The sequence below is a fragment of the Brachyistius frenatus genome, unplaced genomic scaffold, assembly GCF_029030835.1.
Source record: "Brachyistius frenatus isolate BFR_SWC_R1_liver_20210118 unplaced genomic scaffold, ASM2903083v1 Contig_83, whole genome shotgun sequence".
Taxonomy (NCBI): Eukaryota; Metazoa; Chordata; class Actinopteri; family Embiotocidae; genus Brachyistius; species Brachyistius frenatus.
This window is the reverse complement of record NW_027210682.1, coordinates 346,334-367,898: the sequence shown is the minus strand read 5'-3', so window position 1 is coordinate 367,898 and position 21,565 is coordinate 346,334. Positions and strand designations below refer to the sequence as shown.

The window sequence follows — 21,565 nt, the reverse complement described above, 5'->3', positions numbered from 1 at the left end:
GGGGAATAAGAGATGAGCAAAGAAACTGGAGAGCAAAAAGGAGAGGACGCAAGCAGTGAGAAAAAGAAACGGAAGAAAGGTTGAAAAGAGAGGCGCAGAAGAGGAGGAGAGTGGAGGTAAAAGGAAAGGAGATAAAATAAGCTCAAAGTAATGATGTAGAGATGGAAAGAAACTGAGTGCAGTACAAACATTTTAAACAGAGAAAAGTACCATAGTGTAGTCGCAGCAAGCACCAGATACGCTGTTGTATGATAGTGACACCATTATGAATAAAACAGGATGGGTGTTTTGCGCGATGCTGAAACAGTTTGCACCATTAAGAGCGAAGAGCATCAAAGCATGAAATCAGAGAAGAGGTCGTGATGCAGCTCAGCGCTCCCACGGCTCTCAGGGGGCTCCTTGGTATGTGACAGGGCAGAAAACACTGCACTAGGGCCTCCCTCATCCTCCCATCCTCACGCTCTTTCTCCTACCCTGTCTGGCAATTACTGAACTCTCCTCCCTTATTACCTTTTTCTCTATTTTGTCACCCTCTTCATTGCTTTTGCACTTGCTGCTGCTGCACATGTATTTAATTTGTTTGCATTTGTGTGTGATCCTGTGTACATTTTCATTCTTTATCTTCATCTAGTTCCCAATTGGTTTGTTCGGCAGTACTAATGCAAGCGTAATATTTGAATCGATCAATTCAATTTACTGTTTGGTCCTATGTGTGTGTGTGTGATTGTTGCAGTGCTATTTTACCCTAAAAGAGCAGCTCTGTGGAATTTGTCTTGTCTTTAAAGTGTGACTAGGATTTTGCTGAATATTTACCATTCTCGGAGATGTGTTTTGACATCTCAACATAGTGTCACGGGGCAAAGCCTTTTGCTTCTGCCGGAGAAGTCTCCTGACACATTGTCATTTTTCTGATGGTGCTCAAAGTCTATATTCTTAACTCTTAAATTCAGCTGTATTTCACAGTCTTACATGAGAAGTTTGTACCAGCCGGCATCCATTCAAAGCTTTATATGTAAAGGTTTGTAAGCTTTAAATATATAAGTAATATATGAAATATATAAGTGCTCCTTAGGGCAAAGCGTTTATTCACATATAAAAGGCTTTGTCCAAAAAAATGTGCAAAATGTTAATGTGTTGCAGTTAAGGTTGTCATTAAATGTCCATCTCATGTGCTTCTGTTTTTCTGCACAACAGATTTTGAGGGGGATTAAGTTTTCCCGTGTTGGATTTGAAAGAAAAATCTTTCAGTAAACTAGTGATAAGATGCATTAAAGTTAGTTTGGTGTAAATTTGACTGCTTGTGCATCGCGGTATCATGCCAAACTATGTGATAGTGACAGTCAGTCCACCAGAGGATACTGTGTCAGTGTCACGTTTTGCCTCGACGAGGCTTGAAAAGTACATTCATATCTGATCGGCTTTGGAGGTCAGGTGACCGGTGAATATGTACAAAGTACAAAGAGTGTGAAGTGTGCATAGGGCAGAACACCGCAAACACAGAACACACATGTTGAGTGTGTACTCCAAGTTTTGTCACTTGATCAAAATCAGCACCTGAGTCACACATGGTTTTGTGAGCGGTGGTCCAGGTCTGCACACCTGAAACTTTAGCAGAGAGAAAAATTTGATGTGCGCCCTCTGGTCATGCCCACGAAGTAGCCGCTCGCCAGACCAGGCTCACAAATGTGTGTGTACCTCTGAAACTGATGACGATCAAGCAACGCAATTTGTAACACTTACTCATTAGATTCAAAGCTTCTTCCTGCGCAGTGCACGTCACAGTGCTGCATACCGTTCGCACGCAACAGGAGCCGTCTCTGAACTTTTTGATCCACCTTCGTACATAACCAAAGGTATTTAACATATGCTAAGTAACTTACGTAAAGTTACTCAATCTAACCCGAGCCGTAGTTTTTTTCTAATCCTAACCAAGTACTTTTTGCACCTCTACAAATTGCGACCGTGTCACATTCAACCTGAACCATGACCTACGGCACCTTACTTTTCACATCGATGTGAGGCTGAGCGTGACAATAACACCTGTGGGTGTGATTCCAGGTTGGCTTGAGGTATTGGCTTATTTTTACTATGAAAGCTACAGAAAGAGGGACTCTATTAGGCTGAAAGTTGCGTGGGAATCATAATTTTTTTTTTTTTAAATCCCTCTTGGAGCAAAGAACAAAAATGGGACAGAAAATTCTGCTGAACTATGTCCCATAAATTTTGAACATGACAGGTTAATTCCACCCAAACCTTATAATGTTAAGAGACGTCTGTGCTATTTTTGTACCATATTACACCACAGTGCACTGAACTCTCCTTTGCTGGTACGGGCACTGCTCATGCTCAAAGATACCGTAAAGCAAGTCCAGAACATCAATAAATTCATTACGTAATTGACAGTCCTGTGAGAGATGTACTCATTAGTTAAAAGCTTTTTTGCTCTTTTTTAAAGGGCATTAAGGTAGCAGGAATCAGAGGTGTTTCCTTTGTCTGTTTTGTCACAGTATCTCAAAGAATCCCCAAACCCCAAAAACGCTTTATTGTTTGTATAAAAAGTGGAATGTTGATTCAAAATAAAAGGGCCTCTAGATGTTTGGATGCATGCCATTTAAATGGGAGGCCAGTGGGGGTTTGCCAGTACACTGTATATCTAACCTCTCCTTAATGAAGCAAATGTGAACTGTGCACAGGCTAAAAATGTCCATTAAATTTTGAATTGAATTTATGGTACCTTCAGGCGAGTATCTAGATGGCTGCCAAATGTGACAGATAGCTGGGTTTTGACCCCTGAAGCGAAAGAGTCAAACAGATATCTGCTCACAGCAGAGGAGAGGAGACCTGACTGCAGACATTACAGAAAGGAAATGCATCTTGCTATTAAGATTATTGTAATGGGATGAACAAAGTGTCCCTACGGCTGAGTCGTATCAATCCATACACAATGGCAACTTTCACATCCTCTTTCTTTTTGTGTGGAATTATGAATAGAAATACGTCTCTAAATCAGGTTTATGGTTATGTGTCTGGATATGCCTGGATATTGATGAAAACCAAACATGACTGTAATATTATCTGCTAGTAAACAATGCCGTGTTTCAGCCTGCAACAGTGAGAAATCAAGCTGCAGTTGCTCTTTGCAGCAGACATTGCGTGTCCGTGTGAGCTGCTGAGCACACAATGCCACATACAATATAGACTACAGCAGTAATAATAGGTTCCTCTCTTCAGGGCAGAATCATGATGATCAGTGAAAGAAATCAATGTTGTTTTGTTGGAGCATTGATCCCATTTGTGATGAGAGAGATTGAAAGAGAGCAGCAGGCCCTTTTGTAAAGTCACCCTGCATTACTGTTCACATTTGTCTCCCCATTGATCACGGCCGGTTTTCTGTCTTTTACACACTGTATTTACTCATCAACATTGGTGTGTTACCGGGGGTTTTCCGATGGGGGTTTCAGGTTCAGTGATAGCAGTCAGGGCTTTAATTTTTAAGAATCCAGTCAGATTGGCAGGAATAATATAGCTTTAAATTGGAGAGTAAACATGTAGTAATACGTTCTCGACGTAATGAAATTAGAAAGTTTAGGTCTGATATGCACTCTTGGAAGGCGTGTGTGTTTAACAATAAAATATTAGAGTAATATCAGCAGTTGCACCTATAGCAGCAGTCTTATCTTTTCCTTTAGAAAATAGATCTATGCATTTAGTATTCCAAAGAGTCTGTCATCCAACACAACTTCCAACTCGCTGATGAGGCACAAGCTTCATGTTGTTCCATATTTTAATTTGAGACCTCACCATTTGCAAGCAGAGGAACATTTAGAGGACACGATAACTAAAACACTTGACTTGGCTGGGAGTAAGTGTTGGCTGGCTTTGTCCACTTAGGCTGAGATGTTTTCAAAATGTCGCTGCACTAAGGTCACATTCACTTCAATTACTAGAAAATGAATACTAGTAAATTGAGATGTAAGAAAAAAACTACGCATAACTGTGAATGTAATCTGTTCAAACTTTCAGCATAGATGAAAGCAATCTGTTCTTTGGTATAAATATTGTCTGTGGCTATATTAAAATGTTAAAAAGAGGCTATAATCAATCATTTTAATTTAACAATGGACCACATGACCACTTATATGCGAGAGGAGTGGTTCGTAGCGACAAACCCGCAGAGATCATCACCAGACTCGGTTGCTCCCCTCAGATTTACAGATCTTTATTACATCTTATAATTCATTCTGTTGGTTTTACAACTGGCTACATTACTACTTTGGTTCAAGCTCGCCACACAGAGGCATCGGTGGTGAAACGTAATTGAGTATTTAGAGTCAGCTATTTCCCTTCAGGAGTTTGTGGAGACCAAAAGCAGAGCTTAATCTTGTATGTACCAGGTGGCTGAACACAAATCTTTGCTTTCAGGTTGACTATATCAGCCTCACATTAGCCAAACGTGTCAAAAATATGAAATTTACTGTATATACTGTGCATTTTATATTTTATATTTTTACTGCTATTTTACTGCTATTTTATTGCTTTTCTATTGTTCTATTATCATCTTATTGCTTCTGTATGCTGCTGTAGTGAAAAAATTTCCCCTCAGTGATTAATAAAGTAACTACCTAACCTAACCTAACCTAACCTAACCTAAATAATCTACCAAATCATATGCAAAAAAAAAAAAAAATCAAACAAGAAAACTATGGGAGGTTACTCATTAGTTCATTTACAGATAAAAACTAGTACTAAATTTATCCTTGTCTGCTGACCAATGGGATAAACTTTAAGAATGAGAAGTCCTAGTTCCCAGAACATGAAAACAAATACAAACAGGATGGAATATCGAGATATGAGGTGACACACTGTATATTGAAGCACACAAAATTAAGGCCCCTCTCTCCTCCTTCCAGGTAGTGTTGTTTACTTGGGGATGATGGTTGGAGCCTTCTTCTGGGGAGGGATGTCTGACAAAGTGGGTCGCAGACAATGCCTCCTCATTTGCATGTCCACGAATGGCTTCTTTGCCTTCCTGTCATCTTTTGTCCAGGGATACGGCTTGTTCCTTCTTTGCCGTCTCGTTGCAGGCTTCGGGTAAGTCTGATAAAATGGAGGTCATTTTTGGGGGCCGATGAGAAGTTCAGTCAAATGATGCACGGTGATACCTCAAAATCTCTTCTTGCAATGGGAGGGTCACACTTTCTGTCCAAAATCAAAGTGTGCATCAGTGACAGAGAGAAAGAAAGAATCTCTGAGGCAAATTTTTTTTAGTTTTTCTGCAGGCACATTCCCATCTTTTCTTATTATTACTCCCTTTGTTGAAATCCAATAAGTAAGTGCTGAAGTTGTTTAAAAAAAAAATAATAATAATAATAAAAAATAAAAAAATAAAATATATATATATATATATATGTTACGATTATTTTACCTAAGAGGGTTTACCAAAGTGTACATTTATCTGTTAAGTTTGCTTTCCAGCTAAATATATGTAATTTTCTCCTACTGCTACAACTGTAAAACTGTAAAAAGGTATCATGGTAAACGTGATAGCTGATGATATTCTCACCACATAACAAAACCTTTAGTATTTACTGTACATTCTTGCATCTGCAGAGTATCTTAAAATAATCAGTGTTTGAATGTATGAGAAAATGAAACAGGGACAGACAGTGCGGTGTGCTCCTCTTAAAACATAGACATATGGTGTAGACTGTGATTTATGGCTTTCTCTTCTTTGGCAGTGTAACTGTTCCTTTAAGAGCTAATTCAATAATTGCCTCTACATCATTCTCTCCAGAGACCTTCAGAGTAATTGAAAAGGCAGTCCAAACTACCAATATGACCTGTATTGGTGAAGCGTGACGAACTAGTACAAGGATTTCTTTTGTATTATTTTCAGGGCAAATATGCTTAGCTGTGATTGTTTTTTGCTTACTTGTTATCTTTGTTAATATTTGCAATGACTCAATTCACCCATTTTTAAAAAAATGAAAAACAACCCTAAATGCCATTTACAGATGAAACAACGCTGAATAAAATGTATTTGACGTTTTATTAACTTCAATTTCAACTAAAATGTCTGACTTCAACTAAAGGAACAAAATAGGCCACAAACTGGGATTAAGACACAGTATGTAATGGCAATTCTGACTGTAACTATATGAGATGTAAAACTATATCAGTGATTAAAAAAAGTTAAGTTTCTGTCCTGGTTTGGACTCTGCCTCACTCCCGTCTTCTCTAACCTTCTCATTCTCTGGTTCTTGCAGGATAGGAGGCGCTGTGCCCATTGTTTTCTCCTTCTTTGCAGAGGTGTTGTCCAGGGAGAAAAGAGGAGAACACCTCAGCTGGCTGTGTATGTTTTGGATGATTGGAGAGATCTATGCATCTGCGATGGCCTGGGCCATCATACCGCACTATGGTGAGTATACCAGTCAAAAAAAAAAAAATCTATAGGGCTCACCCATCTGGGTCAGGGACCTGGCTGAGGGTCATGATTTATATAATATAGACTGAAGCTGGACCAAACGAGAAAGAATCTTTGTTCTTTAGTATTTAAATGGCACATTGAAGGACACAGAAAGACTTAATCAGTCAAATGAATGCTGGACGGCTGGATGAGCCAATTATTGTAAAAAGCTGTATCTGGCCAAACAGTACTGCAGTACTGATTGGATGGTTGGCAATGTGACTTTAAGCAAAGCTCCCGGTCACAGTTACAAAACTGTATGGCTTCCCTGTGGTCATGGGTTGAGGTGCCAGTTTTCCCTGCCATGCGAATCAATCACTTTATAGCTGTGAGTGACTGCAGGCTGGAAGAGGCAGAGGTTAAGAGATTAACGTATGCGTGGATACCATAGAGTAGGCACAGGCTGAAAGAGTGAGGGTGGTGTGATTTATGACAATACTGCATTAAATACCGTCTGCACTCATGATGAGAAGAAACTAACTAAAGGGAATTGGCTTTCTTCCTCTCGTTTCCTACCTGCTTTTGATCCCGCTGTCCCTTCCCTTTTACTGCATCCCCTCTCCTCCTGTTTTGTACTCTACCCATCTCTGTGTAACCCTGTCCTTCCTTTTATTGCCTTCCCTCTCTCTCCATTCTCTGTCTCCGCAGAGTGTTCTTCTTGATCAAGCATAATTAGGTTTTTCTCCTTGCTCTAATAGGACAAAGCTACATCTAGAGGTGATTTATGGCCAGACTACGCTTTAGCCAACCTGTGACGTCAGTGAGACAGAGACAGAGACTGTGGGTGTGTGTGTGTGTTGCTGCATGGATAATGTTTTACTGCTGCTGTAGACACATACAGGTCTTCTTCAAGGGAAATTGAAGGCAATAACATGGACACTGGAAGAGGGCATTTGAGTTAACATACAGTCAGACACACACAGACAGACACAGACGGACAGACACACACACACACACACACACACACACACACACACACACACACACACACACACACACACACACACACACACACACACACACACACACACACACACACACACACACACACACACACACACACACACACACACACACACACACACAAAGCAACTCTCTAATGGAGTTTCCTATAAAGGACTTCCCAGTTGTTGGTTTTTACATGCCTCCCAAAGACGAGCATACAGATATGCACAATTGCACGCACTGCTGTAGCTGTGCTCACATGGATGTGTAGAGGCACACAGCTGAAGGAGACTCTGGGAACGAGTCTCCATGAGGAAACTCTGCTGTCAGATCTGTTGATATCGTACTGGAGGGATGGTAGTGGCCTTACTTTGCTCTCTGTGACACTCACTACGACTCTGCCTCTCTTTCTGAGAGGGAACTATACGTGTCTCGCATACATACTCCAATGCTCAACAATGTTTTTTATGTTTTCCCTAAAGTGCTGCAGTGCCTTCAACCAACAGCACTAGAATGCATGAGCAAAAAAAAAAACCCAAAAAACTCCTGCAGAGATACCTTTATGTCCTTACAGTGAAAACATGAAAGTCTAAGTGATGGATTGTGACACTAGTGCCCCCGCATTATACACAATTAGAGCTCTTTATCTTCACCACTTGCTGACTCCTAATGTCTCCCAAAAGCCCCCATGCCAGACTCGCAGCTGGAACCCAGAAGGAGGTCTGCTCGGCACAGATCCTCATCACACTGATGAGAGAGTTGGAAGAGTTTATGAGCTGCTGCCAAGCCAGATCACCACAAGAGTAACCTCATTAGACACCACTCAGATCTACAGATTAAAGTTTAAATTCCTCAAGTGCACTCCACATAATATCTCCTATCTGTGCAGTATATGCTGTATCTATTTTACAGTATATGTCTGAGATGGATGACTCAGTCATCCAGAGATTTAGTCAATTATGTACATAATCCCTGTAATGAGATTTCCAGTGGTACGGGTGAAACACTAACCCTGAGGGGCAGGAAGTGCTGCTACATTTCTGGAGAAAAGGCAATCACTGCTGAACAACTCCTTCCCTTCCTCTCTTTGCTACGCTGTCTCTTTCTCTCTTTATTTCTCACTGTAGGTCACTTCAAACACGCGCGCGCGCACACACACACACACACACACACACACACACACACACACACACACACACACACACACACACACACACACACACACACACACACACACACACACACACACACACACACACACACAAAGACAGGGAGGCAGGGATAGCTACACACAAGCGAGGCATCGTCTATCAAAATCATTACTCCCTCTGCCCAGTAAAATATAAAACCCAATCATAGAATCATTGCTCATGTGCAATATATTGTCTCGTATAAATTGAGAAATTAGCCGAACTTTAAACTAAAATAAATTGTATTGTGTTCTCTATATCAATTAATAAATATATTAGCACTGCATAGTGGCAAATATAAAGATAAAGCAAATACCTGTAGTCTTTTTGCTGTTTTTATTTCAAAGTACGTTTACCTTTTTTGTTTTAGTCAATTATACTGAGACATTTTCATTTCTCTGGTCTCTATTCATACCACAAAATAGTTGTTTTCAGCTGTTGATATGCATGCCTATCAAACCTGGATTTAATATGCTGTGAGATTAATTCCAAGCAGCCTTTTTCTGGTTAACCATTAGCATTAACCCGCTCCCCACCCCACGACTCCCCTCCCACGTCTGTTGATGGATAATGGTGCTATTCCCTTTGGAGCAGTATCTCCATGAGGCACGATCTGTGGAGAGACGTGGGAGGTCACGACTGACACGGCAACCCCTTTCTGTGCATTCTACCAAAAAAAAAAACATAAAACAATCCAAAAAATGAAGTCAGTGAGGGCACAAACTGAAGTCTGCATACACAATCCATTTTACATTTGTGATTGCAGAAAATAATCCCATGTTTTAAAAGACAAAAAAATTATTTACAAATTTATTTTGATGTAAAGCATTACTTTGAATTTAGTCTGACTCACTAGATGTAGAATGTTGGAATAAACCTGCCATTGGTTGATTGTTTCAGTCAAGCTCTCCCTCTAAGATCGGTTTCCATTTTCAAAATACCCGTCGCTCCGAGAGACAACTCAGGCTGTCACAATTATGAAATTTAAGTTGACAATTAATTGTCATACAAATAATTGCAATTGAAATATTTTCAGTTGGCGCCACCCAAACACGATAGCTTCCAGGTCTGAAAAATGAGGCCGATGCGGAAGTGCCTTAAGTTGCAATACCACCGAGTGCCGCTAAAGGTTGGCTCCAAAAAGCTTCTGGCTCAATAGACTCCCATTCAACTAGTCTCATAAAATTTTAAGTCAATAAAGGTTCTCCACAATTACCTTTTTGCTAGCCCAAGTTGCTTCTTCTTCTTAGTTTTCTGGCCATCCATCTGAAAATAATCCCGTCATTAATTAGAAAATTTGCTTCAAAAAGCAGAGTTTTTGGGACAGGCCTGTGGTGCAGTTAGGTCACAGCTATCGGTGGGCGGGACGTAGCATCGCTTGGTTTCCAATTAGATTGAGTCAGAGCTTGTATATTTGGACACCTAATTTGATTTTCTCGCCATTTATATTCATTCAGATTTGGATGGGTGGTTAATAACACCTTTTTTTGTGGTGTAAAAAACTCAGAACACATTTCTATAATGACTTTACATGGACTTTAAAGTAGGTGTTCCGCTACGAAAGGAAAATAAAAAATACATGATGAATGATGTATGTTTGTGTAATTACTTGTGTGAATGTGTATGACAGAGCATTATGAGGTGTCAGCATAATCTGCATATGGTTATTCAAATTATGAATTAATTTCTGAGCTGTTTTCTCTGTCAGTGCACACATACTCATACATTTTTGTGTGTGAGAATGTGTACATGTTACAGTGATTAATGAGTCTGAAAGAGTGCCTGCGGGCTGAGATCAGATGCAACAAGATTTAACTTAGCAGAAAACACTCAATTCTATTCCTACACATTCAATTAACCCGTCCCTGTGTACTTCTCTCAGCTTCCCCTGCAGTGCCATTCATCTCTGAGTTTACACATCACTCTGCTGCGGCCGTCGAGTGCTCTCATTTAAATGCCATCTTTTATTTGAAGCTCCTTTGTGTTTGCAGTTTGAGATTCACATGTAACATTTACAATCAGCCTTTCACTTCAAGTAGTCTCTCTCTGGTAATGATACAGAAAAGTATCTGCACTAAATCTAATGATATTTAGTCACTGCTTCCCAAAAGCATTTTTTCAAGACTTATTAAGTAATTATGTTTGCTTTTATTTTGCCCCTGTGAGTTAAAAATTGGCTAAATAGCCATCTGCTGGCTTCATGGTGCGCTGAGAATTAGTTAATGATTCATCAATTGTTAATTGTGGGCTACTCTCCCGAATAGCTAAGCATTTTTTTTTAATGAAAAATTATAATTCATTATCAGGATCACTTCAGTGTTTTTAATTATGCAGCTTTGTAAGAATAAAAGTGTAAAAATTAAACTAAGGGGACATTAATTCTGAAGTAACTTAGGTAGTGCCAACACGTAGTTACAAAGAAATACCATTGTAGGTTAGAAGTCAACCAAAAATCTATTTGCGAATTTAAATAAAAGTCTTTGATTTGTGAGCTAAAAGATTAAAACTGCTAGACAAAACCAAAACACCTATTAAATCCTCAAGATTTTTTGATAATATGCGCACCATTAAAAAGACGCCATTCAACATGAATATGTGTATAAATATATTGTATTATGGCATCTAGTGCGATGGTATTGCAGCAGTGTTTGTAATGTTGGTTTCTTAGAGTTTTAAGTCCCTTTTTATTGAAGCTGCACTAATTCATGTTTATATATTATCATAACAAAGCATCAAATGACTTTATTATGTGAAAGCTTTTAGCCTGTTTTGGTTTTCGGGACTATGGATTTTTACTCCGATCTGTTCAGCAGCCCGAAACATGACTCTTATTCAGTTAGAGTAATGTTGCTTTATTCTCTATGTTAACCAATTTTGTGGTTGGATAATTGTGATGGAAATGTTAACTGTTATTGCAATTTGGTTGCACAGTCACAGGTTTGTGGATTATTGGTAATCTATAACAGGTTCTGCTGGTTTACCTCATTTATTGTCCACATTTTAAAGCATCCTCTTCTTTTCTGCCATGTCATCCATATCCATATGACCAGATTGTCACTTTGCTGCTGTTTACAGGTTGGAGTTTCAGTATGGGCTCAGCGTACCAGTTCCACAGTTGGAGGGTGTTTGTCGTCGTCTGTGCCCTTCCCTGTGTGTGTGCCGTGGTGGCACTAACCTTCATGCCTGAAAGTCCCAGGTTCTACCTTGAGGTAAGCAAATCTTTCTGAATTTCTATAAATGTTTTGTGTAAACCTGTAGTCTTCCCTGAATCTGCTTATTTCCTGGCAGATGTTTAACTGGACCAAAACAGTGCGAGTCAATTAAAACTCCTGGAGGAGGCCTTTTATGTATCTAGGAAAAAAAGAACACTTGAGATCTTTGAGAGTAGGTTTGCTGCTGCAGGATAATTACCCTTTGAAGTGAAAGGAGTCACCCTTGTCCTGATTCATCATTTTGTCCTATCTTGGAGAAATCGAAAGGCCATATCTATGTTTCATGAATATTATTGTGGATGTGAAACTGTTGCTGTGCCTGGTTAAGTAAGACTGGTGTTGATCCCATGAATCTGTCTAATCTTCTCTCTTGCTTCTCTTCACTTTCCTTCCTGTCAGGTGGGGAAGCATGATGAAGCCTGGATGATCCTCAAACAGATCCATGACACCAACATGAGAGCGCGTGGGCAACCAGAGAAAGTCTTCACCGTGAGTGTTTGTTTCTGTGGTGCGCTGTCTTGGCAGGGTTTCCTGATGCTTAAGGAAGCAAAGAGGCTTATATTCTGCCACCACAGGGACAGGTTTTTAAGCTTTTACTATGCAGCATCATATCTGAATTATGAAGGTCCTGAAAGCTGTTTTGTGTCATTCAGGCTTATTTGCTGCGTGAGCTGCACTTCGGGGAAGCCACTTAGTCAACACATGTTTCTTAAATTGATCGTGTACTGTACTACACACTGTTTATATTCACGTGTTTGACTGTTTAATTTGATTTCCTTTGCTCTTTGTATAGTTGTGTATTCAGTCTTGTGGGAAAACAAAGATGATCACATAGAAATAAGTGAAAATACTTCATTATTTTTTTTTAAAAAGGACATTGCCTAATTATAGACTACACTGGTTCAATATTGTAAATATCATTGTTCTGCTGTTTCCCATTATATTATCATTATTTTTTTTCTTCCAGGTAAACAGGATCAAATGCCCCAAACAGCTGGATGAATTGGTGGAAATGGGATCAGAGTCTGGCAATCCAGTTTTCAAGGTTTTCTTTCGAATAAAGGCTGAAATACGTGGGGTAAATATTTATATTTTTTATTTAGATGTCACGGATGCTTTTTTTGCTGTTTATTTTTTTATTCTTCTTATTACAAGGGGCAATCAAAAAGTTCCAAACCTGCTCTTGTTGCACATGAATAGACTTCAGCATTGTAACGTCCATGGAGCACAGAGCAGCAATGACTTGGGTAAATAAGTATTCCAAATTACTTTGCTTGATCAAAATCAACACCTGAGTTACACCCATTTTTGTGACCACTGCTCCGCGCACATTTGCGATTTCACCATGGCCCTAAAACTTGAGCAGTGAGTGCACTTTAAATTCTGTGTCAAATTTTTGGGGAACAGAAAGAAGTAGCAGGGAGCCAAATCCAGAAATTAATGGTGGTGGGGAGCGATGATTGTTTTGATAAAAAAACGAGATACTTGTGTGTGTTCAACACAATCTGAGTGGGTGCATTGTCATGTGTCAAGTGCCATAACGCCACAGTTCAGATTCTTTGCACCAAATGTTTTCCCTCAAACGCCTCACAATGTCATAGTAGAACTCAGCATTGACAGTCTGACCCTGGGGCACGAATTCACGGCACACAACCGCGCAAATGACAATTCACCTGGTTGCTCTCCTGACCTGATGTCGATTTTATAATCTTGGACAGCGATGTTCTGCCCCTCAAAACACCACGCATTGCTAATTGCTTTGTTGTCCTGGCCTTGATTTTCTGAAGCATTTCAAATGTTTCTGTTTCTAATCTACTGAGTGTGACACAAATTTGGATGGCCGCTCTCTGCTCAAGTCCATAATGAAGTCGCAACTGGTCAGAAAGATGCGGTACAAAGGTGCTGGTATTATTCAAGCAACGTAACACGGAATACTTACCCATGAAGGCTATTGCTTCCCTTTTCTCTGTACATGTCAAGGGGCTGCCCTTCATTCGCGTCCAACAGGAGCCGTGTCAGAAGATTTTGATCCTCATATTTATTTCTATGCACTGTTTCAAATCCAAATGAGTATTCTAATAGATCTCTTGTCTCTTCTCAGATCTATCTAAACCTTATGAAGTGCTTCAACTACCCTATGAAAGAAAACATGATACGACTAGCCATAGTGTGGTTCACACTGTCATTCGGGTGAGACTCTTTCTGATGTAATTCTTGTCATAGAAAAATCTGACAAGTTTCTTTGGTCAGATAATAGCTCTCGGGAGTCGGGCTTGCGGCAACATTGCATTTCTGTCATCTTGATCTTTCTGCTGTGCAGAAGTTGCATGGTCTCGAAATCAATCACAGTGTCTGGATCAATACTGTTACACTGGTGTCTTAGCGGGAGTGGAGATAGGAGGGAAAGCAGCTAGAGATAAAAAAAAATAAAAAAAAACCACAAAAAAAACTGAAAATACTCTTTAAAATCAAAATGAAAGCACAGGTGTCTTCTACTGTGTCCGTCCATCAATTAGTCAGGTTTCAGTCAATAATTTTGGCAGATTAACTGATTCTTGATATTCTGATATCACTGTGTCCTTTTGATTGCAGGTATTATGGTTTGTCAGTCTGGTTCCCTGATGTCATCAAACACCTTCAGGCAGATGATTATGCCTCTAAAGTGAAGATCCACAACAATGAACGCATTGAGGGCTTCACTTTCAACTTCACCCTGGAGAACCAGATACACAAAAATGGCCTCTTCATTAATGACCAGTGAGACAAGTCAATTTACTAGCAGGATTGACGGAGACAAAATCATCATACGGCTAGCTGCTTACTATAAACTGTTAATCCTGCAGTGCTAACAATTAAATATGAACATATTTGTGCTATGCAAATAAGTAGATAAAAGTAGGTGTAGGTTACAAAACTGAACGTAAACTGAATGAAACTGTGTCTTTACAGATTCATCAATATGAAGCTCAAGTCCGTCACCTTTGTTGACTCGACCTTTCGTAACTGCTATTTTGATGATGTCACATCGGTGGGCTCGTCCTTCAAAAACTGCACTTTCATTGATGCATTCTTCTTCAATACAGGTGAGACGTAAGAATTTAAGACTACGACCTAGAGTCATATGTTTTGCCATGTCTGACTCTCAGAGCCAAGACATCAATGTACTTTATTGTAATTGTGTCCGTTTTATAATTTCCAAATTGTGTGGTTTTTTTTGTTGTTGTATTCTTCATTCAGATATTGACGAATCCAAGTTGATTGATGGCACAGAGTTGATCAACAGCACTTTCACCCACAACAAGAAAGGATGCCAGATGACATTTGATGATGACTACAGTGCCTATTGGGTTTACTTCATCAACTTCCTGGGGACTCTGGCTGTTCTGCCCGGCAACATCGTCTCCGCCCTTCTCATGGACAAAATTGGGCGTCTGTCCATGTTGGGTAAGGATGGGGGGGGTGAAGGCTGGGCTCATGTCTGAATTGGCACTTTGGTAATTTCTTTTAATATTGACTGTAGATGTGGCTATCATCACTCGGTATGAGGGACAACTTTAACATACTTTTTGTGTCTGCATGTCCTTCAGGTGGCTCCATGGTCCTTTCAGGCATCAGCTGCTTCTTCTTGTGGTTTGGCACCAGTGAGTCCATGATGATTTTCATGTTGTGCCTTTACAACGGCCTGAGCATCTCTGCCTGGAACTCCCTGGATGTGGTCACAACGGAGTCCTTCCCTACTGTCAGGAGGTGAGGAGTCATACATCCTGCCTTGCATAGTTGCGTAGACTTGTTTGAAAACAGACGTACAGGTTATTTGGTCAACTTTAACATTTCTCCCTCTTCTCTGCTTTGTACATCCTCCCTTTTCTGATGTTTCTCTCTCTAGGGGAACAGGCTTTGGGTTCTGCAATGCTCTGTGTAAGCTTGCTGCAGTCCTGGGGAACCTGATTTTTGGTTCTCTTGTCGGCATCACCAAGGCCATCCCTATCCTCATGGCCTCATCAGTACTTGTTGGGGGAGGCCTGGTCGCACTCCGGTTGCCTGACACCCGGGCGAACGTCCTCATGTAAGAGCAGTGTAGCGTTCATCACCTAGGATAAAACCTGGTTGGGTGAGTCCTAGGGGACGCCCAGCAAGAGTTTAGAGTAATGAGTGCAAGTGGCTTGGTTCATACGTATCTTAACACTATTAATCCAATTTCACTAATAATCATAGGTAACAGTAACCCGTCTTTTCACAGTGTGTTTGACTTCCAGCACACAAACAGATCCTTGTGAGGTAAAACTCAGCCATTTTGAACAAGATGAGAATTTTCCCAGGTTTTGGTATTGAGACTTTGGTGGAGTTTTGTTTATTGACTGGTTGCACCTTCCAGCCGCAGTCGTAAACTTGCGGGGAGACACTGCACGGCTAAAGCTCAAGCCTTTTAATATTGATACAGTCTTATTAAGACATGCCAGATGGGGAGAAAAGTGAAAAACAAGCTGTAATGAGCACAGCCAACCTGCTGTGTGACAACGCAGGGAATAGATGATCAGACAGAGCGGACTCATGACACAGCTGTATGACAGCTGGCTAGCCCATAAGACCCACAGTGCACAGGATATATGTGCAGAAAGTCATGCAGAAATATAGAAAACGTCAAATACTAAGTCTCACATGTATCTACACTTTTTTTCCGGCTCTACACTTGCATCATGGTGTACACATAATAGTGTATTTTGATCAACATGACATTTGCTCAGACATCTGCAACCTTTTCAAAATAGATGATTTAAGTAGGAGACCAAGCCCTTTGCATTACCTACACAACCAAGAATCAAAAAGGCCATACTGAAAATTTTTATTTTCTTGTACTAATAAGTTATGTTGTATCTGAAAATACTTGTTATTTTCTGCTGTGTTATTAAGTTGTAATGATGAATTGTTCATTTTGTCCAGATGTTGTTATTCCATGTCACCTTCCATAGCTCTGTGATGAGCTCTCCTTCTGATTTAGCTTTGTGTTGGATTCTGCTTGTGGCAGTGACATGTTGTGCTACTTCCTTTCAAAAATACTAAATGGCCTTTTTTAATGTGCCTCTCCTTGACTGGAGCAGTCTGCCCATAGTCATGTGCTGTCCAAAGGTTAGAAGGAACAGACAGAAACTGAACAGGGAGTAAAAACAGGAAAATAATGATCCAATTTTTTGTACATATGTGAAATATGTGGCCAATAGAGTTTGAATTCCCTTTTGTCAAAACCACATGTTTTTTGTTAGACATACATATTTTGGTAAAACTTGTATTGTTGTGAGTAAGCTTTATCCTCACCTGCTTGGGTAGTATTATCATAATATGATCAGGATGTAGGATTTTTGTACATGACTGCAAATTAATGATATAATTAACAGCTACCTCGTTATGAGGACTAATTGGTGCCACCCATGATGACAATATCTACTAAGTAAACCAAGTTTTTTGATATTGTGTCTTAAACAATCTCAAATTAACTTAAACGTATTTGTTGTATCTGTGTTTGCAGTGTAGAAATTGTCTGCCCTTGCACTGGAATTGGCTCACTCATGGCTGCTCAAAAACAAAAGAAAACTGTACTGTACGTGTGCATCCATTCCATAAACGGAACCCTTTCCTAGATTTTGTAAGATCCAATCGAAATACATTGTGAAGTGTGCTGCTATTGCGCAACAGATATTTTTTGACCATATAATTTAAATATTTTTGAATCAAGAGTATGATATACAGATACTAAATAGAAAGCAGTGGCTTTTGCCCAGCACTATTAACTGCTATGAGTAGCAAGAATATCAGAAGGAGTGACCTCTGATTCTAGGTATGTTAAAAGCTTAATTAGAGGCAGATCTACCTGATGTGCTGGGTTGGGGAGAAACAATATTACCTGGTATGTTTGAGTTATAGCTTATATGTACTGTATTTTTGTGTGTATGTGTAAATGAGTGTATCAGAGACAAAGGGAGAGGACTGTACATGTGTGGGCTTCCGTATGGATGCATGAATGTAAATAATATGTACATATCAAAGCTGATACTGGTGATGTTCTGGGTTTAATGTGCATAAGCTCCTTGATTGACTTGTGTCTCCTGCTTCATCCACACAAAATTTCCATCTACTGTATCTCTGTTGTACATCTCTCTGTGTGTCCTTGGCTTATGTGTGTGCTTATGTGTGTGCGTGCGTGCGTGTGTGTGTGTGTGTGTGTGTGTGTGTGTGTGTGTGTGTGTGTGTGTGTGTGTGTGTGTGTGTGTGTGTGTGTGTGTGTGTGTGTGTGTGTGTGTGTGTGCACATACTTGCATGTATGTAAGAAAAATTCTGTTATTTTGTGCTCAACTTTGTGTTTTTACTGTAAATTCTCCTGGCAAAAAAATGATGGCAATATTCTGATTTTTGTTGAGGAAAAATGTGAATGTATCACTCTTGTAAGTTCTGTTCATCCATTTTATGGAGGTAGTCAAATGTATGTGGACAATAAAGTTGTGAATATTATTGTGAAGGGCCTGTTAGTCAACAGGTGACTGAGCTGTATGTTCAGAGGTCCATAGGTGTGAAACTATGTGAAGAAATATTTGCCAAATGAATGATGTGGAAAAACTGGAAGGACAGGGATTGCAGACTGTGCTGCTTTTGAACATATATAATAAAAGTTATGTTCTCTAGCAAATTATGCTGTGCTTTTATTTCACATTTTGTCCTGATTTAGGTTAAAGCATAAGAATACAATTATCATGCTCTTCATACATCATACATTTGCAAGTGTTCAAGACTACTTTGTAATTGTAAAATAAGCATATTTGTCAATGTATTTGGCCCATTAAAAAAATGGCAGTGTAATAAATATTTCAATTCAAAGCAGTGTCATACAAAACAGCCTGGAATAAATCCTTATATCTTTGAGTTTTTTTGTTATTTTATTTTTTTAAATTTTTATTATTGATGTATTGATTCACGTTTCACCTTCATTTTGAGGCTGTACAATTTGTGCAGTCTGTTTTACAATACTGCATGCAGAGAAACACATACAGTATAACTGTGGTTTCTTCTACCATGATCTCAATGCAAGTCTGCCACCTAGCGGTTAAGATTAAGTTTGACACTGATTCTTACTGGTGTAAACATTAATTTTTTTTTATTTGGATAAGAACAGTCAAAAACTCTTTTAGATTAAAGTTCTATACAATAATAACTTTACCCTCCCTTGATGAGAATTTATGATAAGAACATGTCTCTCAGTCTATGATGTTCGTTTAGGCCATTAACTACACACACACACACACACACACACACACACACACACACACACACACACACACACACACACACACACACACACACACACTATCAGGGGCAAGATTTACACAATGAACTTTGATGATAATGAAACAACACCAGTGGGCGATGATCTGATTGCAAGCATACACAAAGTATAAACAAACATTATACAACAGCAGCTGTGCACTGGCTGTTATGAAAGCCAGATTTACAAAATATCTTGACATATGATCGTCCTTCACTGACAGTTACTATTCACAGGCAAAGCAAGAACATCAGATCATCAAACTACCAGGTATTAACAGGCTAAAGTTCATGTGGGCCTCCTGTGCATATTTTACAGTCTTCCTTTTTAGTTTTTACTATTTATTTGATTGTGTTACTTTCATGGCTTTAGATGTCCTTTCATGCCTAATTGCAGATGTTTATGAATGTGCATCACAAATAAACTTGCCTTACCTTGTTAGCGATATCGACCTCTACTTGGGGCTGTCAGCTGCTAGCCACTCATCTCCTGTAGCTGCAGGAATCTCCCCTCCCTGCTGTCAGTGGAGTTCTCCAGGTACTCGTCCATCATCATGAGTGCGGCATGTGCTGCTGTCAGTTGTTGATTGTGATCCACTAGGTTTTGATCTTTTTGATGGCCTCATAAAAGAATCCCATACTCGTTTTTTTTTTTTTTTTTGCATTGTCATTTTCTTCCACTATTGCGTTTGTTTGTGTCTACGTCACATGAGACCTTTGACCTGTCTGTTTGACCTTATACGTCACTACCAGCCGGGAGGAAAGTTTGGAACTATTATAGACCTATAAAAAGTATAACAACATTATATTGCATATTATATGAAATTCAATCCCAATCATATATTTCCATTGAGAAGGGTGATATTTCAAGTGATGAGCAGTGTGTGCTTTATGGCGATTTGAGCACGTTGTATATAATATATATAGATATATACTGTAATGTATATACTGTGCATTTTATATATACTGTGCATTTTATATTTAAATATTTTTACTGCTATTTTATTGCTTTCTATTATTCTATTATTATCTATTGCTTTCCTGTATGCTGCTGTAGCGAAAAAAAATTTCCCCCTCGGGGATTAATAAAGTAACTACTTAACCTAATGTACAGTTGACCAATCAGATCGCTGGGTCGGAACTACTTGTTGTATAATGAACTTTTTACCACTAATTGTAATTAAAATATCATTAGAATATTAATATAATCAACAAAAATGAAAACAAAACTCTTAAAATGTTTTACTATTTTATAGTTGTGAACGTGCAGGTCCTCCATCCTCTGCCAGTTGGCCCCGCCCGCCCCTGTTTCCAACGGCCGAGTTCAGGTTCAGATCGGAATATCACGATTTGGTAAAGCTGTTGATAACTGATCGGCTCTTGTGTCAAATCTTCGAAATGTAAACTAACATTTGGCAAATACTTAAGACAAGCACAAGTACCTAAAAGCGTACTCAAGTACAGTACTAGGGTAAAGAATTAGGCTACTTTCCGCCCCTCCTCCCGCGGAGTTCACTGCTTGCAGTGGTGTAACGGTTTGCCTACTCGCCATTTTTCCCAGCGGCATTGAATGCAGCATTATATCCACCTTTTTTTTTTTTTTTTTTTTTTTTTTTTTTACCAGCAGGTGGTGCAAAGGTGCTAAATGTCCATCTCCCGTCCCGTCAATCATTTCACTTCAAGAGCGTGGCGGGGGCGAAGATCCGCCAACCAACCAGGAGCACTTTGTACAGGAGGAGATACGAAAAAGCAGTGCACACCATGGGGGCTGTCTGCTGCAGATCACAGTCGGCACTTTCATGAAACTTCTGGAGACTTTTTATGTCCCATTTTCGGCATAATATCCCCCTCCTTCTCCTCTCCCTCCTCCTCCACCCTCAGTTAGCTACATCACTTATTTTTTTTTTATTCATATTATATCCTGAGAGGCGCGGCGTGTTGTGTTGCCCGATAGCTGCTTGTCGGCTGAAGTTATTTCCAGTTCTTGACGACTTCACAGAAGCGGAGGAAACGAGGCAGGATGTACCATGAAGAAACGGCAGCGTTACAAAAGCCACGCTATGGAAGTAAGTCACACATTTTCTAACGGGGTTTTCAAGCTAACTCCTTGCGTGGTTATCAGGGAGGGTGTGGTGGTGGTGGGGGGCAAAAAGTTGGCCACACGCTAACATAAAGGTGCCATCACAGGGGGAGGGGGGGTGTGTGTGTTTAATGAGCTACAGGTGGTTTACCTGCACCTGTCTCCACTGATCTCTTTAGTGGCCAGGCCCTGATAATGTGGTGAATTAAGGATGACGTGTGGGCATGTGGGGGGAATGAGAGTGAGCTAACGTGGTACAATACGTTTTTAAGTGAAGGGGACATCCCAGTTGTTAAAAATCGAAACTCAATATTTTCTGTTGTTGTCCTCCCCCCCCCCAGGTGGCCCCAAATGCACCGCA

At 39.8% G+C, this 21,565-nt stretch overlaps 2 protein-coding genes across 4 annotated transcripts in view; both read left to right on the top strand.

Moving 5' to 3' along the window:
• sv2ca (synaptic vesicle glycoprotein 2Ca) overlaps window positions 1-18,698 on the top strand; it is a 30,519-nt gene extending 11,821 nt beyond the window's left edge. For both annotated transcript variants that reach the window (XM_069709556.1, XM_069709555.1), the window contains exons 3-13: window positions 4,911-5,091; window positions 6,267-6,418; window positions 11,677-11,810; window positions 12,213-12,302; window positions 12,781-12,891; window positions 13,915-14,003; window positions 14,406-14,570; window positions 14,763-14,896; window positions 15,051-15,257; window positions 15,401-15,560; window positions 15,700-18,698. In XM_069709556.1, the coding sequence (XP_069565657.1) occupies window positions 4,911-5,091; window positions 6,267-6,418; window positions 11,677-11,810; window positions 12,213-12,302; window positions 12,781-12,891; window positions 13,915-14,003; window positions 14,406-14,570; window positions 14,763-14,896; window positions 15,051-15,257; window positions 15,401-15,560; window positions 15,700-15,883 (1,607 nt within the window). In that variant the 3' untranslated portion in view covers window positions 15,884-18,698. The remainder of the gene's footprint in view (window positions 1-4,910; window positions 5,092-6,266; window positions 6,419-11,676; window positions 11,811-12,212; window positions 12,303-12,780; window positions 12,892-13,914; window positions 14,004-14,405; window positions 14,571-14,762; window positions 14,897-15,050; window positions 15,258-15,400; window positions 15,561-15,699) is intronic.
• Window positions 18,699-20,912: 2,214 nt separating this feature from the next.
• Window positions 20,913-21,565, top strand: part of iqgap2 (IQ motif containing GTPase activating protein 2) — a 34,493-nt gene continuing 33,840 nt past the window's right edge. For both annotated transcript variants that reach the window (XM_069709554.1, XM_069709553.1), the window contains exon 1: window positions 20,913-21,190. In XM_069709554.1, the coding sequence (XP_069565655.1) occupies window positions 21,145-21,190 (46 nt within the window). In that variant the 5' untranslated portion in view covers window positions 20,913-21,144. The remainder of the gene's footprint in view (window positions 21,191-21,565) is intronic.